The sequence below is a fragment of the Pleurodeles waltl genome, chromosome 9 (assembly GCF_031143425.1).
Source record: "Pleurodeles waltl isolate 20211129_DDA chromosome 9, aPleWal1.hap1.20221129, whole genome shotgun sequence".
Classification (NCBI taxonomy): domain Eukaryota; kingdom Metazoa; phylum Chordata; class Amphibia; order Caudata; family Salamandridae; genus Pleurodeles; species Pleurodeles waltl.
This window is the reverse complement of record NC_090448.1, coordinates 998,926,104-998,947,900: the sequence shown is the minus strand read 5'-3', so window position 1 is coordinate 998,947,900 and position 21,797 is coordinate 998,926,104. Positions and strand designations below refer to the sequence as shown.

The 21,797-nt window shown below is 44.4% G+C and overlaps 1 protein-coding gene across 1 annotated transcript in view; it reads left to right on the top strand.

Moving 5' to 3' along the window:
• Positions 1 to 21,797, top strand: part of KNL1 (kinetochore scaffold 1) — a 193,388-nt gene that overhangs the window by 83,660 nt on the left and 87,931 nt on the right. Inside the window, exons 8-10 of the mRNA XM_069208569.1 lie at positions 4,834 to 4,921; positions 5,031 to 5,096; positions 8,832 to 8,871. Coding sequence (XP_069064670.1) covers positions 4,834 to 4,921; positions 5,031 to 5,096; positions 8,832 to 8,871 — 194 coding nt within the window. The remainder of the gene's footprint in view (positions 1 to 4,833; positions 4,922 to 5,030; positions 5,097 to 8,831; positions 8,872 to 21,797) is intronic.

The window sequence follows — 21,797 nt, the reverse complement described above, 5'->3', positions numbered from 1 at the left end:
AATCTAATCTGTGCCCTGAGGCCTCGGCCGGGCCATAGCAATTCCAAGGTCCAGAATTTTGCTTGCGGCGCAACACCCAAACTCCTTAGCTGATAATGCATACGCATGGATGTAGGAAGTATGGATGTTGGTATGACTCATTGTTCTGGTGAAGATATGGTTGATAGAACTAGCAGGATCCATTTTGGACTGCCCCTGGTTTACATGGCACAAGATAGAGAAAGGGCTGGAGCCCCGTGTCTGGACACTTGCTGCAGACCTGAGGGTCTGCTATCACCAATATGCCTGTCTGCATGCCCCAAAATAGATGGAGGGTGTCTGGCCCTACATGAGGAGAGACTTCCAGGAAGAGATGCCAAGCAGAGTCATGGTGCCTGAAGCTCCAAAAAGAGCTAGGTTTTGATTAGGAAAATGACCTAAAGCATAACAAAAACTATGCAAGGTCACCTCTCGCTTGTGCACAGACACAGTGACCACTTGGTAATGGTTTTCCATGGTGAGAACAAAATCATCATTTCAAGATAGGTACATCGCATCTGTGCAGTCATGGCAGTCATATTAGGATCATTTTTCTTATGCTGTTTGATAAACGATTCCAATATGGCAACCCGCAGTGCTACTGTATTAATAGAAATCACAGGGTGGGAGGTGAAAAGGGTACATCTGTGCAGTGGAAGTGAGATGGATTTTTAATAAACAAATAGGGAGAACTGGGAAAGAAAGTAAAGAGATATTGCACTGCAGTACATGAGGGATTATTTTCTGACATCGGTAACAAAAATATAAAATTCAGCCAATCAAAACATTCTGTCGCTGAATTTTTCCTCTGGGTGGGGCAAACACAAAAATATAGAGGAAGCCATTGAATGAGGAGCAAAGTACTAAGATGGATTAAAAAAAACATTAAATCACGAGCATGACATGTAACCAAACCCCACTTTTGCTTCCCTCCCACGTACTACAGTTCTCTGATTTTAATTAATGCATTTCATTGCAGGTTCCCACACTGAAATGCAATGTTGCACCAATGTTAATAGCTCTACTGTGGCTTCACGTTGCTCCTGGCGCTCTCAGTGGTGTATCAGCGAGCGCATCTTGTGCTGCAGAGGGTTGCGGAAAAGTGACACTCCTAGCTGTACGATCCCTGTAATGTTGCTGGACTCTGGAGTTAAGTCATGAGATGGTTGTGTGTGCATTATTTTTAGGTCGTCCCTACACAGTGCATGCGCTGTGCTGCAAGACATATTGTTTGCAATTCAGTGGGCTTACAACCCGCCCACAGGATACCATTAGTTGTTTTTATTGTCACTCCTTTTCAACTTTTCGTTTGTTTAGCTCAAGTAGGCTTCCCTTCCTTTCTTGTGTTGGCTTCTTCCTGGAGCATGGACCAAGTACACATGTTCTTACTCATTGTTTCAATCTCAATTGACGCTTTAGTTGCTTACACCCACAACTGTCCTCTGCGCCACTTTACTCTGCACCACTCCCCCTCTATGCCACTCTCCTCATGCCACTGTCCTCTATCCACTCTCCTCTATGGCGCTCTACTCTAAGCCACAGTGTTGTAGAGTGTCGTAGAGTATGCACAGTTTGGTAGCGCACTGCCATTCCAGACAACACATTTCAATTGAAAATATCACGTGTGCACAGACATACAGTTTTACTGATCAAGCTATCCAACGCACAAACGATAATGGTGTGGTAATTGGCATCTCCTAGTGTATTAATTTGTTTTGATCATATTAAAATATTTGTTTTCACCACAAATATGAATTACAAAAAAGTGCTTCATATGTGCCTTTCCAATTCTGATATATTCTGAAATATTTGTAAAGTTCATTAACATTATAGTATGTGGAGGAAAAAAATAACATCTTCAGCCTTTCCCATCCCCAGAACCCAGCAATATTGTCACATAAACCGTCTCACTTTATAGTTAGAAAAAGAAAAGTACACACTAACCTCTCTTGGAAGACAGAGCCTAACAGTTGACCTCTGTCTTTGAATGCACAGCAAGTGTAGCAAGATAAAATGTAAAAGCCTGTTTATTACTCATTCTCATCTGGACTCCAGCATGATTATTTTGGGGGTACTTCAGCACCCTCTCCCCCACTACTCTGCCACTTCCAGCGCCTATGGCATAGGCGTGAAATTGAGGGAGAGGGTTGTTTGTTATGCTGTTAGTAAAGAGAACAGACCAAAATAAACAAGCTCGTAGACAGAACATTGTTCCTCAAAGGCATGTAAGATTAGTGGTAAAGATAAGCAGAATCAGTCAAGTAGAAAGTTAGGAGGCAGGAAACCTCTACCAAGAAATACAGCACCTTTGCCACTTCCTGAACTAGCTTTTAAGAGAGACAACTGAAAACACATGTACTCTCAAAGCGCTAGAGTTCCCAGAAAGCGAGCACTCGTGGAAGAATGCAAGGAGTCAGAGAGGTGGTAAACAGACTGTGTTCCATGGGAGGGACAAAGACTTGTTGAACAGCCTAAAACAGATAAAGCCAGCATATATAAAGCAAACAAATATGGTTTACAAAACACAAAGCCAATGGTAAGCAGTGGACGGAGAATGTCCCCAATTTGTCATTGCAACCAATCAACTGTACTGTCTGCAGGCTTCCAGCAAAAAAACCAAAGCATTGTCCTTTTATTTTTTATTTTTTTATTTTTTTTACTTTGAACTAATCCCAGCAAGGGTTGATTTATTGACTGTACAAGTACACAATAACGTTATACTGCAGCAAACATGATGCTGCAGGTTTCCTCACACTTTTGTTTGGACTTGAAAGTTCAGAGAAAATGTAGGTATGTTGCCGTCATGTGCCACTTTTATATCATCCTGCTTTTTAAGCACCATCAGTTGTGTCCTGGAATACATTTGCGTTGGCTAGAAAGCAAGCACTGTCTGAATGTGACTTGGCAATCGCACATGAGAGCAACTTCTCTTCCTGTGATTTGATTGTATCCCACAGGCAATAAACCCCACTTAATTTCATGCCCCTGCAGCAGTGCGAGTGAGTTATTGATGTCATAAACGGTGGTTCATAAGGCATTCTCGCCTTTAATAAAAATTAAAAAAAAAGCATTGTACAGCAGTAACACAGATACTGATGTGTGGGTCCTCATGCTGTCCAAAATGGATTGAGCACCTTTCAGTCCTTCTATAATGGGATGCAAACAGCCACCCTCAATCTGCGTGTGTGCGATGAAGGCGATGGAAAAGATGTCCATAAGTCAATGATGCACTTGCCACGTGGCTGACTCTTTTGGCCAGTCCTTGACTTTAAAAAAAGTATTATTTGCATTCTGTGACTAGGTAGTTGGATCTTATCCCAGGTTAGATTGGCCTTTAACCTCACTGACCTAATATCTATTCTGTGTGCTTCTCTAAATATTGCCAAGCTGCTTCCGTACTGGTTACTGCATTTGATTAATAGTTTCACTACAGATGGCATGTTATTAAACCTTGTTGCACTCTCTCTGCTAAAGCTCTTTTCTGTAAAGAAATGATGGCCTTTCACGGGTGCTTTTAAAAAGTTAATATCGATGAGGTGCAGGGCTCTGCAAGGGACACACTGCTAGGAGCCACTCCTGTGGCTTCCCACACTGATGTAAGCCATGTCCCTGAAAGTCTGAGAATGCTAGGACCGGTTTCTAAAAATGCAGTACTGGCTGGGTAAGTCACATATGGGTCCACTTACCACCTTTGAGGCATACATAATGACACTCTTTACTTGTCACTCACCAACTTTGGTCGGACACTGGGAGTGCCACTCTTTGGTTGTAAGTCCTGGCTCCCCTGTGCCAGCCTGTAATGGATCAGATACCAATTTCCTAGCAGGTGGTACAGAGTTTCCTACTGTCTTTGGAGGTTAAAGTCAGAGTTTGCTTTCCTATATTTATTATCGGTGCTATGGCTTGCAATGCACTGTAGTGGTACCCCTAAAAGACTTGTGTATATTGTTTAGAAAGGCTATACAACAAAGTTAGAGGATTTCCATAAGACCTTTAGGAGCATTCCAGCAGTTCTAAGGCCCTTTTTAGAGTACTACATTGCACAAAGAACCTAATTTCTCAAATGTCTCACTACAAGGGCATGGCTACTTTGCTCTATTTCTGCTGAAGTGTCACTTAAAGTGGTATCGGTAACGCATCTTAATGTCACTCAAAAACATACAGAAAACAACGAAATGCCACACCTGAGCCGTCTGAAAGCTTCGCCGCTCTGTCGAAGCATTTGGGAAACAATTCGATTATTTCCAAGAGACCGCTAAAGCTGTCTAAAGGAAAGACCTAAAAAAAGCTTCTCGGCTAGTCTAATTTAAATTTCCTTTCAGATTTGGATTCTCCCATCAAGCTATCTCTGTAGCATTGTGCTCTAGAGATTAACGCCAGACCACAAAAAGATTTCAAGCTACACCAAAGAACTTTTTTCTTTTAGAAGGAGGCTGAATGGTTTAGATTATATCAAACTTCACATAAGAGTGTTACAACATGGATTTTTCAACTGCTCTGTTTGCTTCAAAAACATCCAAAGTTTTAGGTGTTAAAGTTGGGAAAGTTGGAGTTTTAGCCTGATACTTCTTGTGCCTGCACTTGTGTAAGCCGTCTTATGTTAGTTATAACAATATTACATTGTTTGCAATGTTTTTATTCACCCTTTGCTTCCCTAAGCAGGTCTGCTATTTTGAAGTGTGGTTCCTATTACTAAAATGTAAAGTGTGCATGCTAGTGACAGCATTGTGTGTGTGTAGGTGTCATGCAGTGAAACACACTTGCATTTAGTTTTCTGTTTTTATTGTTTCATTTTTATCCCTGTTATAATTTTAGGGTCAGTGGAAACAGCTGCAGTCAACCATGGACAAAACAGATAAACTATTGGAGGAAGTGGATGGATGCATTTCAGAACTCCATCATGGTAAAACATTCTTCTCTTTAAAGGTTGTGATGGATTGAGGATAGTGAGTGGGGATATTTGAATTGTGGTATGACATATTCTCATACATACCTTTTCTTGCGTTGTTCAGAAGCTGCACAATTAGAAGCGAGCGTACAGGCAGAATGTGATTGTGAGGCATTGAGGTTTAAGACGGGTAAGTAGGTGTGTTCTCTAAACATTTTAAATGAATATTCATTGTGAAAAGAAAAACCACCTGTCTATACTCATTGCAGTTAACCTTCTATTGAAAATAGGAATGGAACTAATAGAAGGGGAAGAGCTATTCTTACAGCCGGGTTAGGCATAGGGACATTTCTCTAAGACATATAGGGCAACCCATTGAATTGCTGTTTGACAAATGATTCCAGAGAAGGTCTCTGGCTGCTCTGCTGATCTTAGACTGACGGATGGTTTCTGGAGATTAAGAAAGGTGGAAGAAAGGCTCTGGAGCAAAGTATTCATGAGGACTACCCTTCTAAAACTTAGTAAATAGCTGGAGACTCATCTTTTCAAATAACACTACATTGCACCACAATAAATAGTCTAAATCTATTCTCAGGATGCTGCACGGCCCCACCCAGATTAATCTTTCATTGTATATCTTCCTTTAATACTGCACAGCATTCCGAAGCTGTTCAGTGAGGCTTTCCGTATACACACCTGCCCACAAACAGAAGCCTAGACAGGCTAGGAAAAGATTTAGGAAATGTCTACTGAACATGTTTTGTAGGATATGTATAGGAATGCGCACAACGTTACAAGGAATGTAGCTGGGAAAGAATCATCAAGTAAGATCAAGATGCACTAGTGTTATAACATAGACTTTGTAGGTAGTATGGGGAACCCCATGGGATGCTGGAGAGGGTGTGGGTGAAGGGACACAAATGCATCTTTTCTGGAATTGTGTGAAATCCAATAGCTGCTGGGAAGAATAGTTGGGAAAATGAATTAAATCTTCGACGTTGCTCTCTTAAGGTCCCAGAGGCTACTTGGTTTGGCAAGTTTGAAATTGTAAGTCCTTTCTCTTGAGAATTAGCAGTCAAAGGGCTTAACACTCCAATTCCACACTGACGTCGTAACACTGACGAATGTTTCACTACAGAGAGGTCCTCTCGCTCCCTCTATCAATCATAATGTTTGGAAAATACTCTGACACTTAGTGCGAGCTAGTACTTTTTGCGTGTTGATTATCTTTGGCTAAATTGAACGCCTAGATGAGTCACAAAATCCTGCCAAAAGCCTCTTGACCGTTCTGGTAGTTAGTTAGGCTGAAACATGCAGACTGAGTCTATGATGGCAGAACACATATTCTTGTTTGTCCACTTCATTGTTTTTCACTCTTGTCTGAGGGCACCAAGTGCTAATAGACTTTTGGAGGTGCCTTCTCTAGGCAATTTTAATTCACTTTCATTTGTAATAGCTATTTGATCCCCTTATAGTACCAAGAGCTCTTTATACTTGTTCAAGCCTATTCCCGACAGTATAATGTCTGGATATAGACTTGCTTGATGATGAAGCGTGCAGCAGAACGTGGGTGATTGCTGTTTTGTTGTTTTAATGGGTGATCTGAACGCACACCACTGATGAAAACTCATCCTGTTATTCCATAGCCTAGCTTTACTGTTTTGTGAGCTAATGAAAGAGGTATTTTTGGCAATGGGCAACTAAGAAATGGATTATGATTCAGATTGGAGACACATAGTAAACGTTGGGTACAGAATTCAGAAACTCACCTGCCCAAAATATTAGAAAGTTCTCAGAATAATCAGGGTACAACAGAGTGGTTCTTGAGGTGTAGACCTGGAGGGCGATTATTAGTGGTGTAGGTGGACACTAATGCTAAACAGCCTACAATTAGGCAAGTCCATGTAACACACAGAATGGTTAGAGAATGTCCAAGTTTCTCTCAGGCGCCAGTGAAATAATGGGGGAGTGTGGCACTGGGGGAGGTGAGAAGCAGTAGGGGACAAGGGTTTTTATGTTTGGCTAGGCAGGCACAGCTGTTTGCATGGCCCATTGGTAAGCTTTAAAAATATTCATTGACGGGGCTTTGCCTCTTTCCCGAAGAGCAGTTCTCTTTTTGTTGGCTGTTTGGTTTATCACTTTGCCTCCTCGAAAGAGCCGATTGGAGTGATGAGACACTTATTCATCTCACTGTTCGACACATTCAATTCTTTGTCTCCTGTATGCATTCTTTACAAAAAGCAATCCTTTTTGGTACTTTTCCCTGCATTGCCCAACAGGGCCTGCTTTAGTGTGCTCAATACCATTTGTTCATGCAGAGCGTGCAATCTGCTTTTGTGTAAACCATAAAATTATTGCTGGTTTTACACATCAGAAGAAAGAAATAATGGTAAGTTGTCGGGATCAATTATACCTATGGTAATGATTCACTATGAAATGATCATCTTTGGATTCTTATTATTTAAACCCAATTTACTAATAACATAGTTTTGTACTAAGGCCAAACAATAAATATATCCACAATACATCACGGTCTCTAAGCATAGACATATATTCATATTGGCTCATGGACAAAGACATGGAACATGAAAATGTACTAACAATATAGCACTGACAGTTTTTGCAACAAAGTATACACAATGTTAAACTATTTGGGGTCTCAATAGTTTTCATCAGTATAGGTGCCTGTGTTAAGATTTCAATTCATAATCCACCCAGGAGGTACTCTCAATATCAACAAGTTAACTGAAGAAAAATCCTCTAATTTTCCTAACTCCTTGCCAAGCAACTAAATTGGTGGAAGGTCCTAAAGGTCATTCTGTCTTGAGCATACAGACGTGACATAATATGTTCATATCATTGCTTTGCGGTTGATGTGATGGTTATTGTTATACTGCCAAGAGTAACGGGCAAATTTCAGAGGTCTTTGGGTATTGTGTAGTAGCTATTACCTCCCTTCAGCTGATCTTTTGTAGAAGAATGTGTAGGTTTTTTAAGCAAACTATTTTTGTTTTGATTACTAAACCACAACTTTGCTTTAACAAAGATTTTTCAGTCAATTTGTGTTCATATGTAAATACAAGGTCTTATTGGAATCACTATATCAGAAGCAATTAACGTACATAATGGAATTGCATGGGCGTCTGGTTAAAACCCTGAACCCATTTCTTGGAAAAAGGTTTGAAAAAGGACCAATGTGTGCTCTGTATAGGCTTAACATACTGAGAATGCTTTTAGTATATTTTGCAGTATAGAATCATCATAAGGCACTCTGGTCAGAAAACTATAGTTTTTCTCAATATATGGTCAAATTTCCCCAAGTTATAAAGTCCTGAGTTGAGGCATTCGACTTCATAAAGGGATATAACTGGGCTGAGTTCTTGATGCTCCATATTGTTTTCTCCTGGGTGCACAAGTAAAGTGCATCTGTTCTTTGCTCTTTTGTGTATTGCAGTTAGTCGTGAAACTTCTGTTGGCCACCAATATGTTCTTGATGATGCATTGCTAAACAGATTAAGTCCGGCGTGATGGATTGTGAAAACTTGTCTTGAGGTCCAGAGCATCATAGTAGAGGTTTAGGCCACACTAATAGTCTTAAAAAACTCTTTTGTAGTGCATCCTTTAATGGATAGGTATTCGTAAAAGTAGCTGGAGGACGTCCGTGCGTGAAGGTCTTGTGGATATATATTTTTTGCATTGGATCAGTAAAGTATTCGTCTCTTTTTGATGAACAAATTATTTTTTTGCTTTTCTTCTGCATGAGAATATTAAATGAGGAAATCTATAAACATCAGCATTGTAAAGAGTTGTATGCACATATGTGTTAGTGTTCTTTTGTGGTAATTGCTTTGTAAAGTGTGCTCCACGGTTTTGGCATATGGAGTGTTAACTTCTATTTTTACTTGTTTTCCCCATAACCATTTAGAGCTGGAGAACCTGAAGTCTAATGAAGACATTTACAACAGGTTAGAATTAAAATTGTTTTTGTATTCTTATGCACAATGCTGTGAGAAAATCCTGCATTTATGCAATTCAGAGCATCATTTGTATGAATGAAGAATGCAATATTTGTGTTTTTCCCAAATTGATGTGCTAAGGCCTGCTGAGGTACAATAGTGGGACAGTGAGCCCACCTCGCCTTGCCCGGCCTCACGCTGCCGCCACAAAGGAGCTTCCTTGGGAATTTTTCAGACAGCTGCGCCTAGTCTTGACATCCTCCCAGCAGGCTCTGCGTTACCTCAGCTCCACACATCGCATTGTGGCAACGACGGATGCTTTACTCTCCTTCTCCTTGCCAAGGCATTTTATCATAATCATTCCTCCAGTGTTGAATTCTTCTGTGGTGCGTTTTGAACTCTTGACTTCATGTCTAAGTACGAAACGCAACAAAATGTCACTGAGAGTAGTCTGATTTGATTGTGGTGACTGGACGGCCCCAAACCATATTTAGCAGTTCTTGGCCCTTTTGCTCGCACACCAACACAATGTTATGAATAGGTTCCACTGGAATCCTATATTGTAATTTGGTTTAAAAATGAGTTATTTACTGCTCTGGTGTCGAGGAGTGAAAAATCCGGCCCAGGAGCTGGTGTTGAAGCAGACACTGATGCTCCTTCTTCCCTTGGGGCTCTGGAGACCCCAGGAAGGAGGTGGAATAGTGGTTCACAGTCTGTGATATCTTTCTCCACACCCACATTTCCACTGACCGCAGAGAGGCAGAGGGCGCACCAGCCACCATCTCTCTCTCAAATCACCCCCCCCCCCAAAATCAGCACAGGTCTTTCTTCACACCCACAACGACAAGGGATTCCGAGCTGTTCTGATGAGCCACTGTCAACACAGCGCCAAGTCTTTTCTCTGAGAGTGGTGAATGTGGTTGGAAGAGGTAATGTGCAGCAGTTTGTGAGTAATGGTGTCAAGATGACGGGTACTAATGTTTTAAATATTATGACAGGTAATAAATATTGCTTTGGAAGTAATGGGGGAGCATAGCATGGCACCAGGTATACTTTATTTGGGAGTAGAGAAGGCCTCAACAATGGTGGTGGGGTTGAAAGGTGAGGATATCCACAAGGGTGGTGGTGGTGTGGATGAAAGGACACTTGGTAAATGCAATTTTTTAACATCCGGTTGGTGGGAGGAGGGCTGAAGCAGTATTGGCCATGTTGTGCATATCTTTCTCATGACACTCCCCTAGTGCAACTTATCCGTAGAATTAGTGGATACAGGAGACACAATAGGAACATTTTAGATGGGTAGCTATCAATAACAAGGAGTTTACACCTCTAAGTTCAAGGTGACATCATAGACAACTTGATCCCCTTTCTCATAGTCTATTTGTGGCCAGTTGGAAATCCTCAGTGGAAAACTAGCTCTCTATGCATCTATAAACCTATGTTATGTGAAAGTTGGTTAGAAGTACTTTCCTTCTTAAATTAAACAGACCTAGTATTGTGTTGATCGCTTCCCCATATTGTATCAATTTCAGAAAAAAAGGAACAGTTAATTATCACTGTTCAAATACAGAAAATATTTATGTACCAACTTGTAACATTTATCGCTGTTTCATTGCGGGTATAGGGCTCCGCCATGTTGAATTATTCTCTTCTCATCTGACATGGACAATTGGTGCAAAAAGTGGAAACATCTAGGTCAAAATGCTGACATCATGTGCTCCATTATACTTACTTTCAACAGCTTTCAGCCTCAGCCTCAACCTCTTCCGTAACCATAACCAAATGCCATTGTTTCAAGGTCCCACTCTACAGTCTTCATTTTTGTTTCTTAAAACACCCTTTTCCAGTGTAGAGATTTTGTTTCTCATTCTGTTATTTTTAATCAATTCTTGTTTCTGAAGTTCACTTTATTAAAGTTCTACAATTGCTGAAAAGGATGCGCAAAATATTAACTTTAATGATTGCCTATCTACGATTTCAACAAGGATAATCATTTCTCGACTTTTGGGTGCTGTTAAGGAGTCCAAAGTTTGTAAGCTCTATACCCCGTTGTCACCAAGGACCTTTCAAAAGAGATCAGTTGAGCTTCATTCTGAAGAGTTGTATAAGTTCATAATGGTGTAGCCAGATAGCAGCAGAGCAGAAGACTTGTTTTTCCCATGTATCCTGCCATCTGCCAGATTCTCAACAAGTAACATGAAGCATGATGGAAGAGACATGCAAGCCGTCTTGCTGTTCCACATTGTCTAAAAGCCCAATTTTGTTTTAAGGTCTTATCACCCTTTTAGTGGACGGCCATGCACAGGTGGAGTACGGCAAAACTTTCCAAAATGCTCCTCCTGCCCACAATTTTTTGAAAGACTTAGCGACCACGATCTAGAACCAGGAAGATTTGATAGCAGGAACTGGCAAGGGTGGCCAAAGTTGAGCCATCATAGACTCACTAATTATTATGAAGGGAGAAATAAACAGTGAGGTATAAGGACTTTTTTATGGCCACCAGCATGGCACTTGAAAGATAAGTGATGCTGTACAGTACAGCTATTCTCTAAACATCAGCCAGTCAGGAAGGATCCTTGAGAGGCCCATCACTCCGAGGGGGGTGGGGTGAGGAGGTCTAGTCAAAGAATAAAACTAAGCAAATAATTGAATATATGTGGAAAATAGAAGGTTTTACTGCAAATATTGTAAATTATCACCTTGAATTACACAACATCTTTCTGTGAAGCACAAGGTGAAAGCTCTTGGGAGAATACTGACCATGCTTCAGTGTAATAAATGGGGTGGAAAAAATCAAACAGTAACATAAGGTACGAACCAACATCAAAATATTTGTAATATAAAGAATATTTCAATGTATTTAAGAAACTTCAGCCATTCGACCTAAGGTATAATAGTTGTAGTTCTTCTGGTGGTGTCATTAGTAACCATGACAGGTGAGTATCAGACACTAGTAATGTTGAATAAGGGCACAGCTGTAAAGATGTCCTTATCAAATTTGACACCCGTTTTTGGATTTCAAAGGTGGGGAATTTGAGGCAAGACCGAACATTCACTGGAAAGAACATTACTGGTGTTATGTCAGTTTTCATTCTTGTGTTTGCTGATGCTTACTTGGAAGGCCTAATGGCAGGTGTGTTCAATTTGAAAATTATAAACGTTAGACCTACTTTTCTCCCAAGAGCAGCAAACACATATTCATTTATTAGAACTGAGAGCAAACATTATACCTTGCATTCATTAGAGTGAACCAGGAGGAACAACATGACATTTGTTTTGCATAGGGAAGTACAAGGTGCCAGCTTCTGTAAAAGCATAAATGCGTGGCGTTGGATTAATCAGGATGCAACTTTCATGCCAACAGAACACCTACCATGCGGTCAGCCTATGAAGTTTGTGTGCTCAAAAGCACCAACCACACCTGTGAATTGAATGAGGGCCATCTTCTCTTAGTCTTTGCCAAGCAAAGGATTCCTCTCCTGGATCTGCTTGTTGTACTCGTAAACAACAAATGCTGATACTTTGCCAGCAGACCGCAACAATAAACGTCTTAGATGGGAGGCATTCCATAGGAATCGACTGAGATTTTTGCTTGGTCTTTCAATCCATTATCATTATTTGGCAGTTGTCCATAAAATGAAGACTGTGGGTTGTCACGGTCTGTGGAAAGGCTGTTCCATTTAGACTATAACTAGCATTTCTGACAAAGGAGAAGGGCCAATATTGCCCAGCATGATTGGCTCAGCATAGTTGCAAGTGAAATCCTGTCACTTGAACAGTTGGAATTCAGAAGTTTGAGTACTCCGAGCCATGTGACCATCCTGCAAGTAGTTAGGATGACATCCACCCCAAAAATGTTGTGTAAGTGGAAAAGATTCTGCAGCTGGGGTGCGTTCATAGGTCTAGCTCTTGAATTTATTGGATTGCCGCCAACATGCCCCATAAAGCAGGACTGTGTGCGCTGTCCGAATCTGTGGAGAAGTCAATAAAGGCCACGTAGGCGGGCTGCTTTCTGGTATTAACATATTTGCCAAATAGTGCCAAATAGTGTCCAAGTGATAGTTGTATTGGACTTCAATCATGATTGTCCAATAGGGATAATTCCCTTCTAAGATACTTGTGTTTGTAAGTTAGGTTATATTTGTTATGTTTTGAGATTTTTAAAGCATGCTGTCACCTGAGGGTCTCCTGGCGCTACAGTATGAGGAACAAACTGGGCTTATTACTAGGGAACTAACAAAAAAGCAGAGTTAAGAAAAATGATCGGAGCAGAGGAGATCTTTGAGTAGGTTGATCCAAAGGTTTGGGCATAAACTGAAAATAAGCTTCCCTCTAAATCCAACCCACCTTTTTGCATCCGAACTTAGCAAACTCTTGGAGCTTGCACTGGAAGACGGTTAGAGGAACAAAAAGTTTTTGGAGCAAAATATCTTTTATCCTGTCTGAGGTGAACTCTAGGGGTAGTGCCAAACTTATCATAGTTTTATACTGAGAATCTTTAGGACAATGTGCTGCTGAATAGGGAGCCAGAGTAGCGACATGCAGTTAGTAGTGGTTGTGCTAAATGTGAGGTCTCCTGCAATAAATATGGCTGCTTGATTTATTCAAGAGAGAGGATCTGATATTAAGATAAAGATAATTGGAGTAATGCAGTCTTTGCCCAACTGTTGCCCTCATAATAGCTTTATTTTCCTGTTTAAGATATGGAAGAAGAGAACAAAGTTAACAATAATGAAAATTATAGGAAGATGCCACCTATAGATTTGATAATACATTTGTAACAAAGAGTTTATATTCACCCTAAGATCCAAATTATATGAAGGGTAGGGGACAAGGGGCACAAAAGGCAGGTTGCCATTCCTGTTTGTTGGTACCTGCATAAAAGATTTTGATTATGTCAGTGTTGAGCTTGAGCCACTGTTGGCTCATCCATGCATCGACTGCTGTGAGACCATTCTAGTGGGAAAAGTTATTTTTAGTGTTACACTTCAATTTGAAGAATTGCCCTGTATCGTCCACATATGTATATAACCTTACGTCCTATGAGTGAACAAGTGCAGCTATGCTTTTGTATATTCATTGAATGAATAAGGAGAAAGTGATTGAGGAACTCCATATTTTAGCTCTTTAGATTATGACAAATTTTGACCTAAAGTCACCTATTGGCTTTTGGCTGCTAGAAAGGAGAAGAACTGTGCAGCATTTTTTTTTCTTTTAGTAGATCATCATTACTATAGCACCTTTCTAGGCGGTAGGGATCAAAGCTGAAAATACAGCAGTGTATAATTTCTAATTGATGCTACTAATTACAGATACTTCACTTTAAAATAGTGTCCAGGTGCCAGGCTGGATCGCGAAAATGTTCTCTATAGCATTGCTTCTGTGTGTCACTAGGTGGCATAGTGCAGATCTATGCTGACGTCACACTGCCATGAAACTGACAGAGCGAGGCCGCATATAAGTGCTTCGCCTGCATGCGGTCAGTTCCTTTCTTTCCTTGCTCTTATACGGATTAGGAGCTCCACTCCCTGCTTTGCCGGTTTTCCCAGCCTGAAAGAACAGGTTCCAAGCCTTGTGTGACTGCAGGAAGCAGATGTCAATCACGGAGCCCCATGAGGTCTGTCTTTGGTGTCTAGGCTCGGGACACGATTCTAGGTGATTGGATCAGAGCTCACCCATGGACCTGATGACAACACTGTATGTCGCAGAACATAAGAAGTTGTAGCCTTTGTTAGGATCCAGCTTGTAGGAAGCTGGCTCGTTATATGGTATACCAAAATATTTCTTTGCATGTGAGATGAATGTAACTGGGAGAAAAGGATAAGATCTGATCCACCATGATTTCCTGAGAGACAATATCATGTGCCCGACTGCCACAAATCACCCTTGTTCTTGGACATAAGTGATGCGTCGCTAGCTGGCTGGAAACAGATTGGGTTGACCGTTGTTACATGGTGTGGGATCAAACTCAGTTCCACGTAATTCAGGTGAAGCTGCCCCCCAAATCCAGCAGCCTTAGTGGTACAGTGAGAGCCAATGCGACACACATGACTCAATAAGGAGATCCACACTAATTTATAAAAGTTACATGTATCTTTGTATACACTTGGGCACCAGAATCAATACGATCAGGTAAGCACGTTTTGCAAGAGAAATACTTTCAGGTTTTAAAAGCCAACAGTGCGTTTTTCAGAGAATGCAATGTTACCCTCTGGCAGAAAAAACAAATCCTGCATACAGGTATAGTACAGCAACTTACGGGATAAATCTCCTGGACTTAAGGTAAGTTTGGAGCAAGGTCCAAGGCCACACCAACAGGTCACACCGGGTAGCACTGGCGCGGCCGGGTGCAGTACAGTGTTGGGTGCCCAAAGTTTTTTTGATAACCAATTTTTATTGATTTATAAATGTAAAACCAAGTTGCAAAGTAGAAGGCACATTTCATTACAGACTCCTAGATGAACAGGTCCATGTAGCATTTGGATAAGTTAAAATGATCATGTGCGGGTAGAGCCTAGCCAGACGTCACAAATCTTATGATATTTGCTTTAACAACCCCTTGCCTGGTAGGCGGATCGTTCCATTAGAGCACACCAATCCATCCCCCTCCTCCACTGTTGTAGCGAGGGAGGGGTCTTGGACACCCAGCATCTAGCAATGTCCCGCTTTGCAACAAGCAAGGCCGTGCCTACAAGTGTGCAAATTGCCCGGGTGCCCCAAGTGTCCTCCGTCACCCCAAGCAGAGCAACCTTGGGGGAGGCCGTCAAGGTGAGATTCAGCAGAGTGGAGAGTTCATGTAGGATGTGTGCCCAATATCATTGGATCCTGGGACAGGACCATGCTATATGGAAGAATACCACCGGTGAGTGAAGGCATCTATCACACAGAGTTTGCTTTGAGCCCAGTGTAGGAAGTTGGCTCTGTATGCACTATTTCAAAGTAAAGAATAGTATGCACAGAGTCCAAGGGTTCCCCTTAGAGGTAAGATAGTGGCAAAAAGAGATAATACTAATGCTCTATTTTGTGGTAGTGTGGTCGAGCAGTAGGCTTATCAAAGGAGTAGTGTTAAGCATTTGTTGTACACACACAAGCAATAAATGAGGAACACGCACTCAGAGACAATTCCAGGCCAATAGGTTTTTGTATAGAAAAATATATTTTCTTAGTTTATTTTAAGAACCACAGGTTCACGATTTACATGTAATACTTCAAATGAAAGGTATTGCAGGTAGGTACTTTAGGAACTTTGAACTAGCAAACTAGCATATACAGTTTTCACATAAATCACATATAGCTATTTTAAAACTAGACAGTGCAATTTTCAACAGTTCCTGGGGGAGTAAGAGTTTGTTAGTTTTTGCAGGTAAGTAAACCACCTACGGGGTTCAATTTTGGGTCCAAGGTAGCCCACCGTTGGGGGTTCAGAGCAACCCCAAAGTTACCACACCAGCAGCTCAGGGCCAGTCAGGTGCAGAGGTCAAAGTGGTGCCCAAAACGCATAGGCTTCAATGGAGAAGGCGGTGCCCCGGGTCCAGTCTGCCAGCAGGTAAGTACCCACGTCTTTGGAGGGCAGACCAGGGGGGGTTTGTAGGGCACCGGGGGGGACACAAGTCCACACAAAAACTACACCCTCAGCGGCACGGGGGCGGCCGGGTGCAGTGTGCAAACAAGCGTCGGGTTTGTAATAGAAATCAATGGGAGACCAAGGGGTCTCTTCAGCGATGCAGGCAAGGGGGGGGGGGGGCTCCTCTGGGTAGCCACCACCTGGGCAAGGTAGGGGGCCACCTGGGGGTCGCTCCTGCACTGGAGGTCGGATCCTTCTGGCCCTGGGGGCTGCGGGTTCAGAGTCTTTACCAGGTGTCGGATCTTAGAAGCAGGCAGTCGCGGTCAGGGGGAGCCTCGGGATTCCCTCTGCAGGCGTCGCTGTGTGGGCTCAAGGGGGGCAACTCTGGCTACACACGGTCTCGCAGTTGCCGGGGCGTCCTCCCTGAAGTGATTGTTCGCCACAAGTCGAGCCGGGGGCGTCGGGTGCAGAGTGTCAAGTCTCACGCTTCCAGCGGGAAACACAAGTTGTTTCAAAGTTGCTTCTTTGTTTCAAAGTTGCAGTCTTTGGTGAACAGAGCCGCTGTCCTCAGGAGTTCTTGGTCCTTCTAGATGCAGGGCAGTCCTCTGAGGCTTCAGAGGTCGCTGGTCCCTGGGGAGAGCGTCGCTGGAGCAGTGTCTTTAGAAGGGGGGAGACAGGCCGGTAGAGCTGGGGCCAAAGCAGTTGGTGTCGCCGTCTTCTCTGCAGGGTTTTTCAGCTTAGCAGTCCTCTTCTTCTTAGGTTGCAGGAATCTGAGTTCCTAGGTTCTGGGGAGCCCTTAAATACTAAATTTAAGGGCGTGTTTAGGTCTGGGGGGTTAGTAGCCAATGGCTACTAGCCCTGAGGGTGGGTACACCCTCTTTGTGCCTCCTCCATGAGGGGAGGGGGGCACATCCCTAATCCTATTGGGGGTTAGTCACCTCAGCTCAGGACACCTTAGGGGCTGTCCTGACTGGCCAGTGACTCCTCCTTGTTTTTCTCATTATCTCCTCCGGCCTTGCCGTCAAAAGTGGGGCCGTGGCCGGAGGGAGCGGGCAACTCCACTAGCTGGAGTGCCCTGTGGTGCTGTAACAAAGGGGGTGAGCCTTTGAGGCTCACCCCCAGGTGTTACGGTTCCTGCAGGGGGAGGTGTGAAGCACCTCCACCCAGTACAGGCTTTGTTACTAGACACAGAGTGACAAAGGCACTCTCCCCATGTGGCCAGCAACATGTCTGGTGTGTGGCAGGCTGCTAGAACTAGTCAGCCTACGCGGATAGTCGGTTAAGGTTTCAGGGGTCACCTCTAAGGTGCCCTCTGGGGTGTATGTTACAATAAAATGTACACTGGCATCAGTGTGCATTTATTGTGCTGAGAAGTTTGATACCAAACTTCACAGTTTTCAGTGTAGCCATTATGGTGCTGTGGAGTTTGTGCATGACAGACTCCCAGACCATATACTCTTATAGCTACCCTGCACTTACAATGTCTAAGGTTTTGTTTAGACACTGTAGGGGCACAGTGCTCATGCACTGGTGCCCTCACCTATGGTATAGTGCACCCTGCCTTAGGGCTGTAAGACCTGCTAGAGGGGTGACTCATCTATACTTCATAGGCAGTGTGAGGTTGGCATGGCACCCTGAGGGGAGTGCCAGGTCGACTTAGTCGTTTTGTCCTCACCAGCACACACAAGCTGGCAAGCAGTGGGTCTGTGCTGAGTGAGGGGTCCCCAGGGTGGCATAAGACATGCTGCAGCCCTTAGAGACCTTCCCTGGCATCAGGGCCCTTGGTACCAGGGGTACCAGTTACAAGGGATTTACCTGGATGCCAGGGTGTGCCAATTGTGGAAACAAAAGTACAGGTTAGGGAAAGAACACTGGTGCTGGGGCCTGGTTAGCAGGCCTCAGCACACTTTCAAATCAAAACTTAGCATCCGCAAAGACAAAAAGTCAGGGGGTTACCATGCCAAGGAGGCATTTCCTTACACCCAGCACAAAATAGTCAGGCCGGTGTCCGGCACAGTGCAAGAAATACACCTACACCATACACAGCCTTGTGGGGATTGCAAGGATTCGCAGAGCCATCAACGCATCCCGCCAATCCTCCTCTTCCAGGGGGCCGATCCAGGCCTCCCAACGGGCCTGTGGAGGCTGGAGGGGTGGAGAGGCATTCAGTTCAAGAGAGGTAAATCTGCGACACCTCCCCCTACCCAGAGCCCCCATCATTGTCTTCGCCTCCATAGGACTGAATTCAGGTATCTGGGTACCATTGTTAATATAGGCATGTAGTGCATGTCTGAGCTGTAAATATTTGTGAAATTGTGTCTGATTCAGGGTGTATGCCTCTTGGTGTTGCTGGAAAGACATCATGTGTGTACCCTCCCACACATCTCCCACTACCGTGATGCCTATGGCGTCCCAGCGCGTGAAGCCCTCAACGTTGGCAACTTCATGTAACCATGTTCCCTGCCATAGCGGGGTGTGCTGGGTGACCCGGCCCCACCACCCCGTCAGTTTTTGGGCCGTGTGCTACCCATGCAGGACCTGGTTGGTAATATCCGGTGTAGCCCTGGAGATGGGAGATCCATATAGCATGTCAATAAGGCGTGTGAACCCCACTGTTGATACTTCTAAACGATAGGCTGGGTCGTCCCATCCCCCGGTGAGCCATTCATTGATGGTGAGTACCTGCACCTGCACTGCCAAGTAGTAAAGGTATAGATTAGACCTAGCCAGACTGCTGTCGTACATGCCGCGCTGGCATGTGTCCCAGGATAGGCGCCGTCGGCTCTCCCGCCATATAAAGTAGTGGGCCTCCGCATCCATCTCCCAAAACCAGTGTTGTGGAATATGGTTGGGGATATTTTGGAGAACGTACAGAAAACTGGGTAGGACCAACATTTTATATAGTGCTATGCGACCTATGACTGTTAGGGGCAGGGTCTGCCATTTTCCAAGGTCCGCTTTTACCCTACGAGACAGCGGGATGAGGTTGAGGGCCCAGGTCATAGAGGGTTCAAGCACTACTTTCATGCCAAAGTACGTGAAGCTTAATCGTCGGATAGGGATTGTCGTTTGCCAAACAGTCAACACTCGAGACACCGAAAACGGGACCAGCAGAAATTTCATAATGTTCATATTGAGGCCAGAGGCCTCACCAAAAATACGTATCAATTGAAGACACCTAGGGATGCTTGTCTCTGGTTGCGATAAGTAAAGCAGGACATCATCGGCGTAAAGTGCAATGCGGTCCTCCCAACCTCCCGCCCACCGCCATCCTTCTAGGAAGGCATCTTGGTGAACCATTTGTGCGAGAGGTTCTATGGTGGAGGCAAAGAGGAGGGGGGGATAGGGGACAACCCTATCTAGTGCCCCTCCCAATGGGGAAGACCTCTGACAGCCTCCCATTCACTAGAACACTGGCTGATGGTGTATGGTATATTAACTGAACCAAGCGCCTGAATGGGCGTCCTAAGCCTGCCTTCTGAAGAAACAACTCTAGGTAGCTCCAGTCCACCATATCAAACACTTTTTCAAAATCGATTAGGAGGATGGCCAGTGGGGAGCGGAGTATGTCTGTGCGCCAGGGCAACATGGAGCCTTCGCAGGTAATGTCTAGTGCTACGGGTGGGCATAAAGTCGCACTGATCAGGGTGGATCAAGTGTCGCAGAACCGTGCGAAGACGAGTAGCCAGTATATTAGCGTAAATCTTTAGCTCAGTGTTGATTAATGATATTGGGCGATTGACTGCGCAGTGCTAGGAGGGAAGCCTGTACTTAGGCAACACAACAGTCGTGGCCTGGTCCAAGTCGAGAGGGAAGGCACCCTTCTTCAAGGCCTCAGTATATAGACTGTGGAGCTGGGGCACTAATATATCTCAGACCTTAGAGTAATATTCTGATGGATATCCATCCGGGCCAGGGGTCTTCCCAGATCTAAGGTTTTATCCTCCATAGTTATGAGGTCGTCAAGACCTCTCTAACGAAGGCTGAGAGGACTGGCATGTCTAATTCATTTAACAGTGGCATCTGCTGTTCGATAATACGTTTGGGCGCCGCCGCGTATAGGGTAGCATAATATTGAGTGACTGTGTCGGCTATGTCATGGGGGGGGTCGTATGTATCAGCCCGTAATCGTCTGTTATCTTGGGGATCACTCGTCCCGGCATCGGTCCGGTGGCCAGCCAGTAGAGGAGAGGACCTTACTGTTCTTATACCCCCCAACCATAAATTTGGGCCTGTGTCGCTTGCCTGATCTGTTTTGCCTCTTCCAGGGAGTGGGTTCTAATTTCTTGCCTCACCATCTCCAGGGCTTGTCTGTGTCCCTCCCTCCTGGATCTCAACATCTTGCGTTCTAAGAGGAATGGCCGGGCCTCAAGGGATGTAATATGGGCTTGTTTCTCCCTCTCCCGCCTTCACAGAAGACCCTTCGCATGGCCACTGATTGTGGCCTTACTTACTGCCCGAGAGTGATACGGGATTGGACTGACCCAGTGTTTTCACCGAAGTTGTTTTTTAACCTCTCTGTGGAGGTCTGCAGAGTAGGTCTCGTCTTGTAGAAACCAAGCATTGAAACGCCACATAGGTCTCCGATTCGGCCATGGGTGGCCAATGATCATAGATATAGGGGCGTGGTCGGAGAGGCCATGGGCATGTATCTGGATTTGGGTAACTAGGGAGAGGTCAGTGGCCGGTGTAAGGATCATGTCGATACTGGCCTGGGTGTGGTGTGCCGCTGAGGTGTGGGTGTATTGCTGGAGGTGGGGGTGCCATAACCGCCATGCGTCAGAGGCCTGTGGTCGTCATCCACCTGGCAAGAGCCAGGGAGAGTCTGTGCAGAGTATCCGACAAGGGACCTGTGATGTCCAAGTTTGCGTCCAAGACTGCGTTCGGGTTGCCACCCACAGCTGTGAATCCCGTGGGCATCTGGGCTAGGAGGGTGGTGAGGGTGCGAAGGAACCCCTCAAGCCCCGTGGAGGGGCATATATGCTAAGTAGAATGATGTTCTGTCTGTCCAACTGCCCAATCAGGGCCATGTACCTCTCCTGTGGGTCTTCTCAAGTCTGTTGTATTAAGGGATAGCCCTGGTGCAGAAGTATCACCACGCCCCTCACCCCCCGAGTGTACCTGAAATGGTAGACCCGATCAGAGCCGTAGCAGGCCAAGAACGGGCATGTGGACCCCAGTAGGTGTCTCCTGGAGAAGTAGGATTGTGCAGTACCGCCGTCTGCTTAATCTTGTCAAGGAGACCATTAACGTTCCAGGAAACTATCGTAGTGGGCACCCCCCAAAGCTGTGCGCACAGCTGGTGGAGCATTACATTGATCTGAGTGAGGTGCGGCGGATGATGGGCCCTGCATTTGTCCAGTGTCTGAGC